The sequence below is a fragment of the Aulostomus chinensis genome, chromosome 1 (genome assembly GCF_037954235.1).
Source record: "Aulostomus chinensis isolate RoL2024-O1b breed Wild chromosome 1, RoL_Achi_v1.0, whole genome shotgun sequence".
Classification (NCBI taxonomy): domain Eukaryota; kingdom Metazoa; phylum Chordata; class Actinopteri; order Syngnathiformes; family Aulostomidae; genus Aulostomus; species Aulostomus chinensis.
This window is the reverse complement of record NC_141320.1, coordinates 65,248,931-65,269,879: the sequence shown is the minus strand read 5'-3', so window position 1 is coordinate 65,269,879 and position 20,949 is coordinate 65,248,931. Positions and strand designations below refer to the sequence as shown.

Below are 20,949 nucleotides of genomic sequence, written 5' to 3'. Positions count from 1 at the left end.
TTGTGCTGCTGCGGCAGACATGACAGCAGCAGAGATACCATCAGGACCGCGTGCTGCTGCTTTGATGTTTGGACTCTGAAGATCCTTCACAAAGTCTCCACACAGGAAGTGACTTAGTCGGTCCTTTAATGTCACCGAGGCACAGGTACGACAAAGGGAACGTAGACGACGGCGCAACTTCTGCGTGGGCTCAGGCAGGAGTTTGGATGCGAGAGCTGCAAACACGCCACATCTGCCATGACAGGGAATTGATGGCATGACGCACAGAACTCTAGACTTTTTAAAGCTTTGACTAATTTAATTTCTCCTGTAAAAGGAATCAGCTGAGCGTTTTAACTACCAGCCAAAGTGGTCAAATGGAAAGATGAGATGCCCGTTTATCACCAGTTAACCACCAGACCAGCCTGACTTGGTCAGTGGCACCCAGGATTATAAATCGCTCCCAGAGACGGAGCAGCGCCGCACTTTCCTACCCCGGAGGCCATTCACAGACATCTGTTGACGCTCCGAAATAAAAGCTGCCTTTTCCAGCAGGATATAAAACTCTGATTTAATGAGGTCGTTGACCCCTCCAACACTGGACAGCCGGGGGGGGGGGGGGGGGGGGTGTACATGCTACGTCCCATACCTCATGGTATAAAACTGGAAAGGAAACACACAAAAGCAGAGATTCCCCCGCTCTAGCCCCATGTACAACCCTCGTCAATTATCACCATGGTAACAGCTATTAAAGTGGCGAGCTGGGGTCAAGGGTGTTGTCCCAGGCGAGCATGCATGTGTGTGTGTGTGTGTGTGTGTGTGTGTGTGTGTATGTATGTGTGGGTGGGTGAGTGCTCCCAGGTGAAAAAGGGAGCGAAGGATAGGCCCAGGAGAAGAGGAGCGATCCGAGGCTGCTGCCTGTGAGGAGCGACACAGAGGGCCCACACACTTGAAAGGGGTCATTCCTTTGAGAGGCTGGTTTCCATGGCAGGGGTTGCCGTGGTGAGGGGGGCCCTTGATGGTCCCACTGGGGCAGTAGTAAACAGCACAGACAGTCTGGGAACACTTGTAAACCAGAGGCCAGACCAAAGTCGGAGGAGGCACGTTTACATGTGAGAGCTGGGAGTTCTGGTCGGTACTGGTTTCACTGGTTCTGGTTTAGAGCCACGTTACGTATCTGAACATTGAATCCGTGAATAAACAACGAGCCATCCATCAGTGAGTGGCATCAATGCAATTATTCAGAACCTCTTTTTGCTTTCTTCTTATTCATCAAAATGTAAACATGCTTGTATTTAATTGGCCTCTTTGGCAAACTTTTCATTTATTTCAGTTGAATTATTTTGAGTTTTCACAACTGAAGGACAAGTGACACTAAATTTTATGTTTTGTTTTTTTTTGCCCTCAGTTGCATCCCACATGTGGACGGTGCCCCCCCCCCAGTAAAAGCTCTTCCTGGAAGCCGGCCAGGAGCTCCGCTATGGAGACACACTCAGCTGCTGTGTTCATGCAGTCCAGTTTAAAACAGACAGCGGAACGCCGTGTACCATCAATGCATTCACGCCGTCCATCTGTTTCTAGGTTTCACTGTGGCGTTACAGAGCCGCTGTCGTCCAAACCTGCGCCTGACAAGCAGATGCAGGGATGGACGCCAACAAACACCCAGTTGGGAGATTCCTGGGAAGCAATTATTTCCGTGGCATTTCACTCCGACCCTTAATGGATCAACACACTGAGAAGTGATTGAGAAGAACCTCCATGGTCTCACAACACAACAATTAGCCTCATTCATGCCTCCAGTCGGTTTGGTGAAGGACGAGGAGAGAAAAGCATCCCTCTGTTCAGCCTGCGCACATCTGGAAATCATAAAGCTGCGGCGTTACGTTGCTGAGACGCTACGCTAGGCTAACTGGAGGTCCCTGGCCAATTTAAGAGGAAGCTAACGGCTATTTAGGGGGTTCCCCTCACTGCAGGTTCGGGTCAGGGTCCAACAAATCACACCGAGCCCCCCATGTAGAATCTGCTGCTGCTCTCTGACAGCCATTACTTTTTGGACTTGATGGACAAGAGGAGGGACACACTGAGTTTGTCCTCATTCGTAGATGTTGTCGATGGGTCTTTGAGTGTCTTGTTCTGGACTCCTGAGCCGGCCGGTCCCGCGCAGCCATAACATCATTCAGGACATGTCAACAGCACAGTTGGCTGCATTCTTCTGTGGCAATTAGGGGCTCAAAACCTCCAACTTGAAGCTGTCACAGCCTCGCGAAGACCGGAGACGTCAACTTGTCCTGGAATGTGTTTGGGCTTCCCTCTAAATAAAGAAATGTTTCCCAAGGAAGGAAGTTTGAGGTACACACATCACCTGGAGTGACAGTGGTTGTGTGTCTCTCGGCGCTGACCTCTCGCTGCCCATGATTACGCTGACCTAGCGGTTAGCTAACGTGGTTATATCACAGCCAGGCCGGCCCAGAATATTCGAGATGCCAATATCTGAGGGGGTCTGAGTGTAAGAACGGGCCGCATGAGTGTCCTCTCTGTCAAGGGGCATCGTCCGTGAGGAATGGAATGTGACACTGGCTGTCAGAGCTCATTTGAGAGGCCAGTCAGCCAGAGATGGAGCCCTGGTGGAAGCCAGGACGGCGGGTGGAGGAAGGGGCCCTTCTCAACCGGGCCGGTGGAGGAACTACATCTTTTTTTCCTTTTTTTTTTTTCTCCTGTGTGGACTTCAGGAACTCGGACAAACTGCAGTTCTGACAGCACGACAGATTTTCACCTGTCAATTCTGATGCTACTTGAAGGGAAAAATTTGAACCCTGGGTGGCGTTTCATGATGCGGCATCGCAAAACACCGCCTTTTAAAACCACATACAGAGATATTTGCATGCATTTTTAGAGGCTAAAATGTTAGCATCCACCTCCAGGGCAGTGCGGATGCTCACAGAAAACACGCTAATACTCGGGGTGGTTCCTTTCTAAAAAGATCCTAGAATTGTCAGCTTTGAAAAAAACCGCCATGATTTGAGCAACTTTTCATCTCAAGCAAGCCATCACAGCAGTCCTTTACCTCCTTAGCATCACGGGGATGAGGAGCCGCAGGGAGAAGGTCTGGATGTCCCCGAGTAGAGGACACGCCACGAAAAACACCCCTGCGCCGGATGTGTGTGTGTGTGTGCTCGCGCGCGCCGCCATTATGCAGGTCAGTGGGCCGTTTGCTTCCTGTGACGTCGCTGATTTAGATTAGCTGGCTCTCACAGCCCAGACTTAATCATGGACTAAAGACACAGTTCTGCCAGCTCCCATTAGACACCTGTAGAGCAGAGGACCTCTGACAGCTGGAGCAGCAGGAGACCTCGCCCCGCGTCCCCAAACACCTGCGACCACGGCGAGGTCATGCAAAACAACAGAGACCTCAGGACACGCATCCGCGTCAAAGGGATCCAGCAGCTGAGATCCTCACCTCAGAGCAGTGGATCTCTGGTCTCTGACGCTGGGAAACACAACGCCGCCGCATGATTCAGGAATACGGATGAAACATAAATAAATTTCATTGTTTCTGCACGTGTAGACGGGAACAGAGCGCTGACCTGTTGTGTCCTGATTAAGGTCATTTCAATTACTGCACCAGTGATTAGACTCAGCCCAAGCTGCTCCGATAGACTGTCCCTCCTTCCTCCCTCCTTCCCTCCAGGTCACAACAACTCAGGGCTTTTCTTAGCCACGTTCAGCAGCAAACACCTTGATCCATTACTCAGTCCATCAGAAGCAAATTTATTGTCAACTATTACATCTCTTCTTTTTTTTCAAGGAAAAATATCAATTACTTCCTGGTTCCAGACTCTTAAATGTAAGTTGTTGTTTTTTTTTTGCCATTTCTAACAGAAACTGAGAGGTGTTTGGACTCTGAACTCAATCGGCCATCTTGGGACAAAGTCTTGCTCTTTTACGAGGGTCACATACTTCATATACGGATCGAAACACATCAGGATTTACTGCACATGAAGAACAAGAACAAGTACACACAAGCACTAGGGTCTCAGGTTACTGAACCTCCAGTCAAAGCCCCAGCGTAGCTGTTGGCGCTTCGCTATCCCGGGATTTGAGTCCTGAACCAGGACCGGTTCTAAGCCAGCATCGTCACCATCAGGATGTTGTCCGACCAGCTCGGCTCTACAGGCGAGGTGTGCACTGTTAGCAGACCTGCAAGCCCACGCCTGCTCCTCAGCGCCCTGACGGAGCTTTCAGGAACAGAGACATTTGGGGTTTCCTGTGATGAGCCTTGATTTTCTGCCTCTTTTCCAGCTAAACCGTCTCTAGCAGCTGGTTGCCTGGACCTCAGCTGCTGAGCATCCTTGCAATGAATTACATTTTCCTTGTATTACCTAAAATAAGATGTTATTATTAATTTGGTGTCAAACCCAATTAGTTCATATGGTTTCTACTGATTTTAGTGGAATAAATGCAACAGAACACATATTTGTCTTCTAGAAATGTGTGTTCGATGCAACACCGCTGATGCAGGGCTCCCCAGCAGCGCCTGCCGGTGCTCATTCATCCAGGCTGGGCTACTCCCTTATCAATACCTCCGCTTTTATGATTCAACTTCTCTTTAAAATCACGCAAAGCTTCACATTCGAGCCGCCACTCCTCACAGGAGAGCCGGGTTTTACTGCAGAGGCTGTCTGGGAGCCGGTTTCAGCACCATGCAGGCGTGAGCCAGAACAAAAGGCGCACAGGCTGCTGCTGCGGCTGCTGCTGCGGAGAGAGCGCACCGGGACCAGCGACAACATCACCGCAAACACCACATTATTTCCTTCATGAATTAGCGGCATTTCTTCCTCAATTCTACACTGGAAGAGATAAAACCTCGACAAAATGACAAGTGTTTGATCAACTTTTACAGCGTCAGATAAACAGCGACCTCGGTGCAGATTTAAGCGCTAATAAAGCCTCATTTCTCCGTGAAATGACAAACAAAGTGCGCCGGTTCTTACCTGCAGGTTGCTGAGCGGCACTAATACCGTTGTGCGTGTCTGTCTGTGTCTGTGTGTGTGTGTGTGTGTGTGTGTGTGTGCGTATGTGTGTGTGAAGGGGGCTGGTTTGACAATGAGAGCTGCCCTCTGGTCCCTCCCACCGCGTATGAAGCTAACGTAAGTGCAGGAATAGAAGCGCAAGAGGATGATGCAGCTGTGTGTATGTGTGTGTGTGTGTGTGCGCGCGCGCGTGACAGGATTGGATGTGCGCAACAAATGCATGCACCGCTGCATGCAGCACAGGTGACGTGAAGCGCAGCAGGTGGCACAGCGACTGTGTGGTGATGAAAAAGAGAGGAAAAGGAAAAGATGCTGCTGCGGTGTGAGCGGGGGGGGGGGAGCTGAGGCGGCAGGGCGTGGCTGTTGCTGAGGAGAGGAGAGGAGAGGAGAGGAGAGGAGAGGAGAGGAGTGAGGTGTGTGTGGATGTGATGCCAAGAGGGAGGGAGGGGCAGCAGAGCAAGGGCAGAGAGGGGGAAAAATTAGGGAGGAAAACGTAGCCAAGGATGAAGGCTGGCAGGAAGGGAGGGAGGGAGGCTGGATCAGAGAGTAGCCGTGTCCCTGAGGTGTGTGTGTGTGTGTGTGTGTGTGTGTGTGGGGGGGGGGGGGTCTGTCTAACTTGTGGGGTTCATGCTTTACAATTTTAGGCATCTCAAGGGTGAAAGGCATTCCAACGCAAGCCTCCTTCACATCCATCCGTCCATGCTGCAGTAAAACAGATGACATTTCACACATTGAAGAAAACCAAAATCCTACTAAATGAGGCGCGCCGGAGAGGAAAGAGCAAATACCACCAAATCAAATCAAAACCTCCCGGCCCGTAGGTGTCGCTCTCACCCCTGCTGCGCTCATCAAACGCACTGGTTGCCATGGCGACGCAACTACACAAAAGACGGTCCGAGGCGTGAGCCTGTCAAGAGGCTAAAGCTGCTAACTCGTTCAAATGCTATCGTTGGTTAGCAGCCGTTAGCTTACCTGTCCAGCAGATTAGTGCCCACGTCAGACGTTTCTCCGGTCGACTCAACACCTGGCGACGTCTCCATGCTTCCTGCACTTTTGTAAAAGTCTAGTGGGTTTATTTTGTTAATTACTCGTTTTCTTACATTTGTTTTCCCTTGCACCTTTAAACTTTCTTGTAATGTCTCGATTTCTGCAGTCGGGACAAACCTGAGCTTTGCTTCTACCGACAGGAAGCTTGCGTTCACTGCCTCCTAGTGGCGGATATCACAAAACGCAACCTGAATGCCTCGCCTGAACAAACTACGGGGTCCTGGAGTGGCCAAATTATTATCCCTGGCCACAAGATATAAACTGCTCTCTGAATGTAGTTATTTTGAGGCCATGAGATGTGACGTGTTCCTGTTGATGCACCGAGCTCACAGCTGACATAAGAATAAATAAAGCCGAACAATATTGGGACCTTCTGATGATTCAGCACCAACCAAGCAGAAAAATATAATGTTCATTTATTGCAAGTTCTGCGACGGTGATGAAAATCCCAGACGTGACATCACGTTTCACAAACCTCTCCGGCTTCGTTCGTAAGTGCACTTTAGTAGCAACGGACGAATTATTCACAGAAATAAAAACACACTGACACACAACCATGAGCGTGGAAAACTGATCAATCAATCATGTCATGACTACGTTCACTGCTCGGAGGAGGAACCCGACCATAAATCCACCTATTGTTCATAATATATGATGCTGTTACTTGATCATGCAGGTCAAAAACTGTAAGTTGTAAACTACAACGACTACACGTTATGTTTGCTAACGTTTGACTGATGAGAGCAGTTTCCCCCCTCGTCAGGACACACGTGCACCGACCCTCCAGGGGAGCGGGTCTCAGTTCTGGGTGACGATGGTGCGGGCGATGAGCTCCTTCATGATCTCATTGGTGCCTCCGTAAATGGGCTGGACACGGGAGTCCACGAACGCCCTGGGGGGGGGGGGGGGAGACATCAAAGGCATCAGAGACATCAAAGAGCTGACGTTGTTGCAATCGTCTCCGCGTTGTTGTCCACGCAGCACTCACTTGGCGATGGGGTACTCCCACATGTAGCCCCAGCCTCCGTGCAGCTGCAGACACTGAGATGCCACCTTGTTCTGGAGGTCAGACGCCCTGGAGGGAAGAGGAAGAGGAAGAGGAAGAGGAGGGACGCTAGGACAACAGCAGAAGCTCGGCTCATCGATGGGAAGCCGCTGGCACTCACCAGAACTTGGCCATGGAGGCCGAGGCGGGATCCAGGCGCTTCTCGGCGTGGAGCTGCAGGCAGCTGTCAATGAAGGCCCGGCCCACGCAGATGTCCGTCTTCAGCTCCGCCAGCTTGTGCTGCACCGTCTGACCTCATCGAGGGGGAATTTATGATCATTATTCTAGAATTATGACTTCAAAGCTTATCTTTATACATCTTCGTCGATTCTCATGTTTTTTCAATTTCAGCATTAATCAAAAGCTAAATATTCGGGGGGGGGGGGCATCTGCCCTCTGGCTTGAAACTGAACAAGAAAAATGCTCCTGTAGAACCAGATGAAGCAGAGCCACCACAGAACCGCGTCAGGCAGACCTGCAGGTGAGCGATCGTCTTTCCGAAAGCTTTCCTCTGCAGCACGTAGTTCCTGGTTTCCTCAAACATGAACTCACAGCTGGCGACGGCCATGTCGGCGATCAGCAGACGCTCCTGAGACAGAAGAGCGCCCGGCGATAAGAGAGTCAGGTCAAGAGGCGGGAACAAGAACATCAGAGGAGCGTGGGCACCGACCTGAGGAAGTTCCTTCATCAGGTAAAAGAAACCCTTGTTGAGTTCCCCCAGGAGGGCGTCAGCTGGGAGTCGCACGTCCTCGAAGAACAGTTCCGCCGTGTCCTTGAGGAACAGGAGGAAGAGGGAGGGTGAAGCCAACATGGCGGAGGGTTTGATGGAGAGCCACTTTCAGCTCGGGTACCTGCGCCTTCAGCCCGATCTTCTCCAGCTTGCGGCCCTTGTTGAAGCCCTTCATGCCCTCCTCCACCAGGAACAGGCTGATGCCGTGCGCCGCCGTCTTTGCCTCGCGGTTGGTCACCGTCACCACCACCACCAGGTCGGCCATCCAGCCGTTGGTGATGAACACCTGCAGACATGCGCGTTGAGATGAGATCACGTGACTTTCTGTGCACTTCCAGGAGTCGGTACCTTGTTGCCGTTGAGGATCCAGTCGCTGCCGTCCCGCTTGGCGTACGTCCTCACACCTTGGAGGTCACTGAGAAGGTGAGAGGTCATGAAGATGACGCCATATTTGCAGGGATCAGGCCGCCTGTGCACGCATGCTCACCTGCCGGCTCCTGGCTCCGTCATGGCGATGGCGGAGATGCATTTCCCTGCAGTCATTAGAGGGATGAAGCGTTTGATCTGCTCCCGGCTGCCGTAGTTGACGATGTAGGGCATGACGATGTCGGAGTGCAGCGCGAAACCCGGCCCGGAGCAGTTGCTGTACATCCTGGCGGAGGAATCCAGCGTGAGCTCAGCGGAGACGAGGGATTCCATTGTTCCAGTGTCAAGGAAACTTACTGTTCTTCCCACGTGACGGCTGCAGAATACAAGTCTCCTCCGATGCCGCCCTGCTCCTCTGATGTCATCACTCCCAGCAGGCCTTGCTCCCCAGCCTTCTCCCACACCTCCCTGCTCACCTGGCCCGCCTTCTCCCACCTGGAGGAAAGAAAAAGACCTTTAAAAAGAGGAGACAAGACACCGAAGACACGTGGGCATCGACGTCCACCCACTCTTTGTGATGCGGCACCACTTCCTCCTCGAAGAAGCGCCGGACGCTCTGTCTGAAGAGATCGTGGTCCTCGTTGAAGATCCGCCGCGTCCCGATGTCCATCAGGGACTTGGCGCTGCAGGTCTCCAGACGAGTGGAGGGGGCGGGCTGGCTGAGCTGCTGGGGCTGGCCGTGCTGCAGCCTGGAGGAGGAGCGTGGCGCTAGTTTAAGGAGGGGTTTCTTTCCTCTGAAATTGTAGCTTTGCTGAGTTTTATTTCAATTTCTCTACGGAAAAAATTAATCAAAAATAAAAGGAAAAATACGTCCGGGTTTTAATGAAAGTTAAGAAAAATGCAGAGCAACAGAAGTTTGACCATTGAATATTTGTTTGATTTAATCGAATTACTAGAAAATACTGTTTGTTCGACACAGCCACAGTTTAACAGTTTGATAAAATAGAACAAAAATGCTGAAAATTAAAGGTGGAAGCACTCACAAAGCCACAGGAATAAAGTTCACGTATTTAAATGGTTTTTCACTGTACTTTAATAAAATTAGCGCCGATTCCATTTCACTGTTTGCTCTCCAGAGAGGATCAGTATTGCAAGTTTAAGATCTGAAGCTCTTCACAGGAGTTTTCGTTATTTGTAATTTGATTTATTACGAGGAAAAAAAACGGTCCTAAGAAGCGTCCAGGCGGGGCTTCGTGACGGTTGTTTTGGACTGCATTGTCCCATGGAAGCTGAACCTGCCTGCTTTATAGTTCCATCAATGGAAGACGAGGAAGTGTGTCAAAGGTTGAGCTGACCTGCACCAGTGAGCGAGCACGCACGCACACACAGTGACAGACACACGGACACACAGACACACGCACACCAACAACTGGTCGTGGACGTCAACTTGTCCTGGTTCAGTGGACTAAAACGAGTTGGAGCCTTTAAAAACGTTTCTCAAGGCTGCCGTGATTCAATGATTCCTTCACAACCACACGAGTCTCAACCGACGTGTTACGTCACCTGACAGCCGCAGCGGGGAGCACTCGTCCGCGTCCGGTGACATTTAACAGCCCGGAAAAACAACTTTTAACGATATTATTCGCCAACATCCTGGGAAACCCGGACAAACGCTCGAAGGAAACAAACAGGTCGCAGACAAAGACATTGAGAGTCACGGAAGGAGGTATCACTCTGCCGTATCACTCTGGCGTTTATTTCCAGGCTGAAAACGACATCTTAGCATTCTTAGTAATTATAAATTTAACTGTTCAATAAATACATTTATTTTCTCAACATTGGTTTTAAACTATGCGTAAAAAAAATTCAAACTGACCACTATTTAATCTAATTATTAAAGCGTTTAGTATTTCTTGGTGCCGCGGGAGTTTTGGTCCGTCACAGCTGCGGGAGAGTGAGACCTCTTTCTCTTGCCGTTACTCGAGTTTCTTCTTCCGATAAACTTTGCAGCAGCTGAGGCTCCGCTCACGTCACCGCCACCTACTGGTAGGAAACAGTATTACAGCAACTGTTCTTGCCGCTTTTCAGAGGAAACAAACGGTGGAATTCGATTACTGATATCTCAAATAAATCATCGTCATGTCAAAACACGGACTCAGTTACCCGATTTATTTATCCTTCTGATCCCATGATACAGTTAAGAAAACTGTGAATGAAATTCTGAATTTTAAAATAAATTTAAAAATGAAAATGGTTATTATAGTTGACATTTCCCCTTCGCACCACAAGGGGGCAGACATCACCGCTCCCTCATTTACCCCACATGAAAGTTCATCAGGAGGTGGATGAGACACACGCGTACGTGACATGCTCACGACGAAACAAGCCCATGTACGTTAAAAGTCCTTAAATGGAGTAAAGTTTAGCTTTTAAATCATCACTATTTTAATCTGATGAAAACAGTTTGATTCTTAATTTACTTCAGAGGAAAAGCTTCATTTGTATTTACTTGCATGTTTGATATTTAATTCTTATCATGAAATATCAGACGTAATAACCTAGAATTTAAAAGCAGATTTATGAGTATTTAATCCCCAAAATGATTTTCCCTCTGCACCCCCCACCCCAAATCACCCTCGTGGGCTGATTGGCTTTCCTTTAATTAAAATAATAATTGAAAAACCCAAGCCTACGAGGTCATTCTTCCCACCTCTATGAACTAAACTCCGCGGCGTACTGTTGCCGTGGTAACGGTACGTGGACAATGAGAGGTCAAGAATCAGCCCAGATGGGATGTACGTTGGAAAAGTTTATTCTGAAATGAACAGAGTGAAAATAAATAAAACTTTTCAGGGGAGTGGGAGACGTTTGGCGGTCGGTCCACTGCCATTCTCCAGGACCTTTGGCGCTACTGGGCCAGTGATGGCGTGACTGAATGAGGTGGCGGTGGGAAGGGAGGGATCTACCCTCACTTGATGAGTGGTCACCCCTTCTCCCCCGTTCCTCACCTCATGCGGCGAGTGGAGACGCACCCCGGGTGGGGGGGAGTAGAGGCCAAGTGATGGGGGTCTACAATGGAGAGGTGATGATGACGGCCCGAGAGGTTGAGATAGAAAGGAAAACAAAATAAACAACAAGATGGGTTTGCTTCAACATCCCTTGTACATAGTCCTTGTCTTTCCTTGGTTGGTCTTTGATACAGTGTAGATGTCCTGAACACCGTCGGCGGTCTGTAGGGGGGGCTACAGTTTCCTCAGCACGCCTGCCGCTGGCCTCTTACACAGACATGATGTGCTTGACGAAAGCTGGAGAGAGAAAAACAAACCTTCAGCATCAAGAGACACCGTCGACAGCAGAAGGCGTCCCGCTCGGAGGCTCTGGCTCACCCTCATAGTGCACACTGCCGTTCTCGTCCTCCTGACCCTGCATGAGGGAATCGATCTCGGTCTCGTTCATCTTCTCTCCTGCACATGGACGCGCGCGTCACAAACCGCCACGCTACTTTTACCATCTGCCGTCTATATTTAGCGAGGCGAAAACTCACCCAGGGTGGACAGCACGATACGCAGCTCAGCGCCCATGACTGTGCCGTTGCCCTCCTTGTCAAAGACACGCAGACCCTCAACGTAGTCGTCGTAGGTTCCCTTGGGCAGGGCGTCCACCTGCTTCAGCATGGGCAGGAAGGCGTCAAAGTTCAGCCTCTTGTTGGCCATGTCTGCAGGTGTCAGAACACACGTTAGGAACCACATCACGCTACCGGGGTTTCTGGGGATCGGACGTGTGTCGTACCGTCGGCGGACGGGTTGCCCAGGATTTTGGTGACGTCCTTGTTGGTGGGGTTCTGGCCCAGAGCGCGCATGATGTCAGCCACCTGGTTGTAGGCCACCTGGCTGTCACCAATTCTGTCAAAGAGACCGAAGGCCTCCTTGAAGTCTGGAGGAGGAGAGAAGGACAAGCATCCACGCTTCAAATGCTTCGGCTTCTAGTCATGGTTTTTCTGTCCTGCGGCCCGGCGGTCGAGACGGGCGAATCGGGCTGAGCCCTGAACAAAAGGTGAGCTATTCTCACCAGCAGATTTTTGACACGTCCTGTGTCATTCCCCAACAACAGGGGGAGGAACAGCTGTAGCAACCCCCCTCCCCTCCCCCTCTCTAGGGGGACATTGACACCCTAATAGTGGACCCCCCTGTCCATATAGAGGCGCGGCCCCCACCTCCCTGCTCAGGTTAAACATAAAAATGCTGACGGGACCGTAAGCGACACCTCGTCTCACGTGTCAGCGGAACACGCAGAAGCAGCACTCCTGCGGGGTTTTTTTGTTGTTTTTTTTCAAGGGTGCAGAGAACTAAACATCTTTCAACCGGTTCAGGTTCCTGCTGTAAGGGGACGCCGCTCGGTCTGGATCTTGGGCCTCGGGTTGGGGATTAACACCTGTGCCGTGTGAGGGCCACTGTGGCCCGTTAAGACAAGGCGGGGTCAGCTTAGAATAGCCATATGTCAAATTCTCCTAGACAACTGGACACGTCTGTGGAATGACATCTGACATGTGAGGAGGGGGGGTGTGCATTTTACTGTTAATTCAGGGTTTAACCCACCCGCCCCCGCCCCCACCCCCACCCCCACCCCCACCCCCAAAACCTGGACTGGACTCATGAAAACGGGGTTCTCACAACTTTTTCACAAGCATTTTCTGTCCACTTACCCTCAATCTGGTCCGGTGTGAACTCGGTCTGTCACATAAAAGAACAAAACACACAGGTTCACATTCACACACACACACACACACACACACACACATTTATGAGTACATGTACACACAGAGTACAGTAAAATCCTAAACCTGAGTGTACACAGAAGCAGCAGGCCCAGATTTACTGCTTTAAAACTACATCGATCCATGAACTGGACAATAAAGTTCTCAGGTTTTGTAATGATTTAGCAATGTGGAGGAACTTGTGGTCGTCCAATTCAACCCTGACAACAGCAGAATTTCTCATCTCAGTCTGTTTTTTGGTTTGTTTGTTAAAGAGATGGTAAATCCATGCCACAAGAAAATCCCCCAAAAAGGCCCAAGTAACTCCACAGGTCCCACCCAACAGGTCCAAACCCACTTGAGTACACACCATTCTGGAGAGCGCGAGCAGGAGGAGCGGAAAGAAATGAAGAGGAGAGGCCGAAGTCCCAAGACAGAGTGGTCCTGAGCCATGGCCGAACCCCCCTCTTATTTATCCGGGCCTGTGATGTCACACATGCTAATGAGGCAGATCAGGTGACATGTTGGAACATCTTTAACTTTCTTAGGGCAAACGGAAAGAAGAGCCGCGCGCCCCCCTGAGCAAGTGAGCCGGCCTTTAGAAGGGGACGGGGTTATTTTTAGGAGGCCCAAGATCTGTGTCAAGACTTTGTGGCCCAACGAGAGAAATAATTGTTCAACTTCCTTCTTTTCAGGAAGAAATCACGTGGAGATGGAACTTCTGTTTGCATGAAGAGCAATTAAAAAAATAAAAACAACAACAACAAAAAAAAACCCAGCTCAGGTTGTGAGAGGATATTCTGTGGACTGAGCGACAGTGGCCCCCGTCAGAGGGGCTCCGACCCCACGCAGGGCTATTTTTAAACGCTGATACCTCTCCTCCTCTTATGGCCAAATAGCAGCGCTGCAAAAACTTCAGGAAAGTCTGGGCAATTCAGAAAAGCGGCGAGCGGCAGCTGCTTTTCCACCTGAGGACACGCAGAGCGCTTTTGAAAGAGGACGGGGATCCGCCGCTGCTCCTCTGACACGCCGGCGCTTGGTGCAGCAGCTCGGCGGCTGAAAAGCTCTTGAATGTTGAAAACGGAGGCAGCAAAGGAATTCCGGGGGAGGTCAAAGTGCTGCGGGCTGACTCAGAGCTCTCCATGGTGCTGACGCCATATCAAACAGAGCTGTTTAATCAAGCCCATGCACGAAAGAACATTGAACACCAGGAAGTAGACCCAGCCACACTTCCTCATCCGGGGCAGAGTGCTGACTCCAGCTCAGTGCCAACTCTGTCCCGTGTGAGCCGCGTCCAGGTTTCTCCTGGGAATTTCAACGAGTTGGTTGACAAATCTGAAGCGAGAGTTCACCTCAGCACAGCAAAGTCACGTCCCAACTGGGTTTTCACGTCCGGAGGTGATGTCAGCTCTTCGAAAGAGCGGAAATTAGCGCCTGAACTTTGGCTAGAGAGTTCTTCAGGGGAAATCCAAGCAACAGGAACAGAGGAGGGAATCGTTTCATTTGTGACCGACAAAAACAAATCTGTTCCTTTTTGTTGGTGGCAATGAGAGGCAGAGGAACTTGTACAGAATTTCATTGAAACAAACTGGTAAGAAGGTGTCTCTGCTGGGGTCCAAAGCAGTTTTCTGTCTGTAGGCTGCACCAGCCTGCAGCTCCAGGACAGCAGTATGACTGAGTACTCCTGAGTACTCCTGAGTACTCCTACTGGGAACACAAGTGTCAGAACGCTTCAAATACTGATTTGAGACAAACTTTTCTGTGTTGGTGAATGACCTCATGAGACAACGATCAGAAACTCATTCGCCCCAGCGTCCAAGTGTAGTACACAAAGAGAAGACGGTTCCCAGATGTTGGGAAGGCGCACGCCGCCGCCGCCGCCTCATCAGTTGGCTGGCACAGAACGCTTCGGTCCCAGCAGGAAAAGGACATTTGTGAGAGTGGGAGGCATGTCTGTGAGGGAGGAGGGGAGGGAGGGAGACCACACCCCAGCACAGATGAGCTCTATTTTTACTCCTGCTGGAGGTGTTTGGTTTCTCCTGCACCCCGGCTACTGAGATTGGGGGGGGGGGGGGGGGGGGGTAACTCCTGCTCCTCAAGACCCTGCAGGTCATGAAGAAGCGTGGGTCTGGGGGCTTAAAAAAGAGCGGTGGCATTGTGCTGCTGCTGCTGTTATGTAAGCCTTATTTGGAGACGAGAGCAGCTGAGCCAGACGTCGTGCGGAGGACAGCCGGAAGACGGCGCTCGTCACACGAAGGCCTTCAAGTTTGCACTGAAAGCAGCACTGACGGCTCCTGAGTCTCATCAGTTAGTTTGGATTGATAGACAGGTTTGGGATCTTCAACACGCCGGCGGCAGACTCCCATCCACGCGGCCTGTTGAGGAGCTTTAAAGGAGAGTCTCTCATGTTGGAAATGTGCTCAACTCTCTACCGCCCCCCTGTGGCACTTCCTTGCTGCTGCAGGGAAACAAAAGACATTCACAACGGCAGCTGTTATGAGACACAGGGTTTATTCCTCAGCCAGGTGACAGGTTACAGGCAGCGCAGCGAGGTCACGCCCCCAACACGCGGCACACGCTTTTATTCATAGTGCGATGTCACATTTTAATCTGGAAGACAAAAGCCAGCAGAACACCGAAGGAGACCTGACAATCTGAGCAAAATGAGCTTCCTAAATCAACAACTAAAGAATCGTATCTACAGATTTCAACGCGAGCGTTCAGCCAGGACAGGAAACGAGCAGCTGCAGTAAAGAGACGTTTCTGGAGGGGAGGTTAGTGGATCCCAGCACGACAGTCTGGTTCAGGTGTCAGCAGTGCGGGTGGAGACGTCTAACCTTTCACAGCTCAAACGCCGGGAACCTCGCTTTCATTGGCTGCAGAAGGTCGGCCAGGAAATAGATGGTGCCCGCCATGCCTGCCGACAGGAAGGAAGTGAGGTCACGGGGTGCAGCAAATGAGCATCGACTGGGCAGCTTTGGACACGTTTTGATGGCAGTTTCACTGTGAGGTTGTGAGTCAAGTTGAACGCGATCGTTGTTGCAGGACAAGAAGCGAGAAACCTCAGGAAAGTCTTTACCTTCAAACAGGGAGAAGGGCGTGTCAGGGGTCCTGCAGCCGTGACGGCCGTAGTTCATACACCAGTCTGCAAACTGATAGGATGGAGAGAAAGACAGAGAAGGAAGAAGAGAGGGAGGGGAGAGGTGGCACCGATCATCACAACCTCAGCAAAGCGACTTTATCCATCCATTCCTCTTGATTCTGGTACAAATCTTCATTTTGAGGCTCAACTTCAACTCAACTCAGTCAAAAGAGCATGTCGAGCTAAGCTATCGTAGCACCTTTAGCACATGAGTATGAACGCAAGCTAACTCAGTGATTCTTGTCTGAGCGAATATTGAGAAACAGGCTTCAGCTCCTGGAGGAGACGATGAAACACCTCCTGACGATGACATTACCATGCAGGCTCTGTAAAGGTGTTTGGGGTCGTGTGTATGGCGGTAAAGTGCCAGGAAGGCGTAGGCGTTCCCCGCCGCACCGTGACACAGGCCGTAGCCTTTCTTCAGCAGGCCCCACCGCCACACCACCTCCCCGCACCGCAGGCCGTCCTCCAGGTACTGAGTGCCACCGAACACCTGCAGAGAGACAAAGCGTGAAACAACACCGCGAGATGGCGCTCAAGCCTTCCGCGTTATTCTCGTGGTCACCTTGAAGGCCTGCAGGAGCATGTAGATCACCCCCGGCGCTCCGTGGCACCAGTGCACCAGCAGGTCTCGCTCGTCCCCGATGCAGGGAGGGTAGTTTCCTGAAGGGAACCTGAGACGGCAGACGTGGTCCACGCTGGGCTTCACCAGCCTGTGGACGCTCTCCTGGGCTGAGACCAAGCCTGGCTGGAGGGAGGGGTCAGAAAGAGGAGATGAACCAGAAAGGAAGCCACAAGAGGCGGTGGAATCAAGCCGCGCTCAACGAGAGCCGACGGCAAGACGAAAGCAGCAACAGAGACTCTCTCCACCTGCATCAGGAAGTAGTAGATGCCAGAGAGTCCGTGGGCGGCGCCGACGTACTGCTCCTGGTACCACTCGTACATCAGGGGACTCTGATTCTGGATGCGGAACTTCCTGCTGAGGTGCTCGCCGGACACCAGGACGGCTTCGCTGATCTGAGCAGAAGGAAACAACTCACTCTTGCTCACAAACAGAGGAAATTTGTTCCAGTAATAAGACATTCATATGCAAGATGGGAGGATGAGTGGAAGCAAGTGGACAGAGTTGTGTTTGTGTGTGTGTGTGTGTGGGGGGGGGGGGGTCAGCACCTGCTGGATGTACTGCAGTGGGATTCTGTCAGTCCCGAGCTGCTGGTTGATGAAGACGAGGGAGTAGAGGTAGCCCATCCGACCGTACAGCATCTCGTCTGGCAGATCGCCGGATCCTGTCACCACGGTCTGGTGGTACTGCAGCAGTCTGGGTGGAGGAGCGCGGACGGATAACCAGCAAGAACCCTGCTGACGTTTACAGCTAAAGCACTAAACTGAACATCAGCAACGGACCTGCTGATGAACTCCTCAGACTCCTGTGGCCTCTGCAGGCGGTGGTGCACCACAGCTGCCACCGCCAGCGGCCCCGCATCCCCGCACAGGAAGGTGACGTCCCGGCGGCGAGTCAGACACTTAAGGCTGCGGCTGACGTGCTCCAGAGCCTTGTGGAGGAAGGACGGCTCCTTGTAGACAGCGTGGAGGTGCAGGTAGAGCAAAGCGAAGCCTGAGCAGACGCAAGCGCAGGTGAGCATTCATACATGACACTGCCACAGTCACGAGCTACAACATGACATCACTCAGAGCGGGGAAGGGGGTCAGCACCTGCCCAGCCCGTGTAGATGCTGCAGTCTCTGGGGTTTGCAGACTTCAGCCCATCTTCCATGGCAGCGAGAAGCTCGTTCACCTTGCTGTGGAGGTGTTGAGCGAAGCCCGGCGTCAGCTGCAACAAACACAGGCGTGAGATGGAGACGCACGTCGCATGTTGCAGCTGAGAGCTGCGGCTGACTTTACCTGCCCGTGGCTGTCAAACAGAGCCTCGGTGAGCGCAGGGTTCCCGTCATAGTCCGGGTACGGGTTCCTCAGAGCTCGCGTGTCCATGTTCTGTCCTTCTTCTTGCTGTCGGGTGTGAAATCTGGAGAAATATGAACGTACAGGAAGGCGGGGTTCAAAGGACAGAGGCGACTGATGGGAGCTAAGGCTAACAGCGAGCTAACGACACAGATAACATTCCCAGCTTGGCTTGGCTACGTGGTTCAAGCTAACGGTTAACACCATTGTAGGGCTCACAACAAAATAGTTATTAATGGCAAATTACGTGCTGTGAGAAAGAATGAGGATGAAATACAGACGAGGAAACGCTAACACCGGTTCTAAACTTCTTCTGAATTGTTTCCGGAGCTGGATGTAGCATTGTTAGCATTCTGCTGCCACCTGCTGACGTGGAAGTGCTATTACAGCTAAAGAACTCCTGTCCAGCGAGAAACTGGACTCCAGCAGAATGTACCAGCAGCGCCTCAGACGGGGTTTTAAGTAGGATATAAATAACAGAAGGTGGTAGTACATATATAGATGTAATTAGTAGTAGAGTAGCGAGTTCTGTCAGGTTTGAATATCTACCAGAGGGGGTTACTTCGTCTAAGAATGAAAATAGAAGCAGGAAATATCCATGAGAATGGACAAGTATCTCTACTTGCTGTATTAATGCAGTTATTTAGACAATCTCAGAATGAGAGAGGACAGGTTCCTCTACCTGGGGGAGCAGCTCATCCCGTCAGGCAGGAAACTACAGTGTTCAAACCAAATCACCCACATCTGCACCAGAGTGGATCTTTCACCTTATAAGCACTTCTGTGACCTCATGCTCTGGGTGCTAATGACTCCCAAACAATCCCAAACTCAGGGTCAAGTCACGGAGCACTTGGCTGCCACGGAAACGCCACGTGCCCCCAATCTGCTGGTGACCTTCTGGGAAGAGCGTGTCTTTCCTGCGGATGCTGGTGATAATTACAGTCGTCCGGAGAACACGCGGCGGGTATTGATTTGGCGATCTGCTGAGTCTCGCTGCTGATATTCCACTTTCTCACTTCAGTGCGGAGTTGAAAGCCGCTCCAGCCCTGTAATCAGTCAGTGAATGCTTCGCCCTGCAGGAACGCCACGGTTGAGACAAAGAGGTCAACGCGGTGGCAGCGAGACGTGCAGATGGAATGTGACGATCACCGTGTTTCCCTCCGGCTTCTGCTCAGCGCTCCATCTGTAGATTACTGTAAAAAAAACAAAAAACAAAAACACCCCACCACATTTCTCTATCAACACCAACCGGCGTCCACCAGCAGCCTGTGAGACGCCTGGACGGAGCCACGATGGGGCATTCATCGCTTTTTTTGAACAGCGTCTTCTGTAATTAGTCTGTAGTCTCACAGCGAGAAACAGTGAAACACGACAACAAATTTTAAAAAAGCACAAAATTGTAATTACATAAAAAAAATAGCACAAAATAATGGTCACCATGAAAACAGTAAAAAAAAACAAAAAAAACAACAAATAATAAAATAAAAAAAAACGCCAAAGAGCACATCAGGACAACTCTTCAAGCACTCAAAAAAACACATCAAATTAAAACAACAAAGAGTGAAACAAAAAAGAAAAAAACACCTCAAATGAAACAAGAGCTGTTCGAACTTTTTCTTGTTAATTACCGTGATGTTTGCTTTTAACATTTTCTTTATTCTGTCATTGTGATTTGCGCCTCTGGGCCACCGTACTTCAAACTCCACAAAGGTTGGAAGTGGAAAGCCCGTGACATCACGCCGATTTAGTTCGGAGCCTCACGTCTGTGAGCGCTGACTAAGTAGTGCAGTCTTCCTGGTCACTCTTGTTCTTGTTGACCTCTGTCGGACCGGCGGGCCGCTTCCATATCAGTCGGCGGGGCTGCGGCTGAGTCACGCGGCACCACGTATGCACCTTGGGACTGCGTTACCTTGCCTTGAGGGACGCGGAATGGAAATGAAGCCCAGAACACGACGATATTCAGACAGAGACCTTGGCGCTTGATTAGAGCTCCACGTTGAAAGACACATTATTGAACCGACGGCCTCCTGCGGCGCCGCCGAGAAAACCTTGATGAGGGAGAACCATTAATTAGAGGCCATACTCTCCTTTCTACCCCTCCACCTCTCACCTCTTATCCCCCTCTCTCCTTTCCACCCCCAGCCCCATCTCTCTCCTCCCCCTGTCAGCCCACACAGGTCGAGGCGGATGGCCGCCCACCCTGAGCCTGGTTCTGCCCGAAGTTTCTTCCTGTAAAAAGGGAGTTTTTTTCTCGCCGCCGCCGAGTGCTGCTCATGTGGGAGTGTTGGGTCTCTTTCATCAGAGTTAAAGAGTGAGGCTCTAGAGTGTAAAGTGCTTTGAGATGGCTTCTGTTGTGAGTTGTCGCTGTGCAAATAAAGCCTGATTGATTGATTGATACTGATGGCCGTTTGTTTCAAGCGCAGGAGTTTACGCTATCTCACAGACTGCTGTTGTTAAATGGCGTGTTTTCCCGCGACTGTCGTCTCCTCCAGAGGTTAAAGTCTCCTGTGCTCTCAGAGGAGTGACTGATGTCACTGACACGCTACGAGAATCGGAGTCGTCAGCTGACATTTCCATCCATCCTACGCGAGAGAGGAATAAACAGCCCGTCACGTGATGATACCTGGACACGATCTGACAAACGGCGCATCTCCCGGCGTCTCTGGCCCCTCCCTCCCAGATACTCACATGCCGCCGGCCTGCTGCAGCAGAGTGTTAACAAAGAGGTCTCATCAGGCTTGCAGCACAAAGCCGACCACTTGACCCCCCAGTTGTAGCCCGCAGCATATTCTCCAGCTCCCTTTGCAATTAAAACATAAAACACCCTTCAAAGTCGGGGAGGCGCGCTTGCTCCTCTCTGCTAGTCTCTGGAAGCTGTGCGTGTGTTACTCCGGGATA

At 51.0% G+C, this 20,949-nt stretch overlaps 4 protein-coding genes across 5 annotated transcripts in view; all 4 read right to left on the bottom strand.

Moving 5' to 3' along the window:
- The window catches only part of LOC147272770 (uncharacterized), a 39,378-nt gene extending 34,314 nt beyond the window's left edge, over positions 1 to 5,064 (bottom strand). For both annotated transcript variants that reach the window (XM_086201034.1, XM_086201043.1), the window contains exon 1: positions 4,971 to 5,064. The gene's annotated coding sequence lies outside the window, so the exon portion shown is untranslated. The remainder of the gene's footprint in view (positions 1 to 4,970) is intronic.
- Positions 5,065 to 6,455: 1,391 nt separating this feature from the next.
- Positions 6,456 to 9,913, bottom strand: acadl (acyl-CoA dehydrogenase long chain). The gene is made up of 11 exons (XM_086204555.1): positions 9,761 to 9,913; positions 8,767 to 8,946; positions 8,555 to 8,692; positions 8,319 to 8,483; positions 8,180 to 8,246; positions 7,953 to 8,117; positions 7,772 to 7,873; positions 7,577 to 7,690; positions 7,223 to 7,350; positions 7,045 to 7,131; positions 6,456 to 6,948 (listed from the first exon to the last, which is right to left on the bottom strand). The coding sequence occupies exons 1-11, from the start codon at positions 9,847 to 9,849 to the stop codon at positions 6,855 to 6,857; spliced, it is 1,329 nt and encodes a 442-aa protein (XP_086060681.1). The 5' UTR covers positions 9,850 to 9,913; the 3' UTR covers positions 6,456 to 6,854.
- Positions 9,914 to 10,994: 1,081 nt separating this feature from the next.
- Positions 10,995 to 14,968, bottom strand: mylz3 (myosin, light polypeptide 3, skeletal muscle). The gene is made up of 6 exons (XM_086201005.1): positions 13,321 to 14,968; positions 12,900 to 12,927; positions 11,987 to 12,130; positions 11,742 to 11,912; positions 11,584 to 11,661; positions 10,995 to 11,502 (listed from the first exon to the last, which is right to left on the bottom strand). Exons 1-6 carry the CDS (start codon positions 13,321 to 13,323, stop codon positions 11,474 to 11,476), a joined length of 453 nt encoding a protein of 150 aa, XP_086057131.1. The 5' UTR covers positions 13,324 to 14,968; the 3' UTR covers positions 10,995 to 11,473.
- Positions 14,969 to 15,425: 457 nt separating this feature from the next.
- lancl1 (LanC antibiotic synthetase component C-like 1 (bacterial)) lies at positions 15,426 to 18,115 on the bottom strand. Its single transcript, XM_086200992.1, has 9 exons — positions 17,995 to 18,115; positions 17,806 to 17,923; positions 17,497 to 17,707; positions 17,263 to 17,410; positions 16,963 to 17,109; positions 16,658 to 16,840; positions 16,409 to 16,585; positions 16,030 to 16,102; positions 15,426 to 15,867 (listed from the first exon to the last, which is right to left on the bottom strand). Exons 1-9 carry the CDS (start codon positions 18,079 to 18,081, stop codon positions 15,791 to 15,793), a joined length of 1,221 nt encoding a protein of 406 aa, XP_086057118.1. The 5' UTR covers positions 18,082 to 18,115; the 3' UTR covers positions 15,426 to 15,790.
- Between the last annotated feature and the right edge of the window lie 2,834 nt (positions 18,116 to 20,949).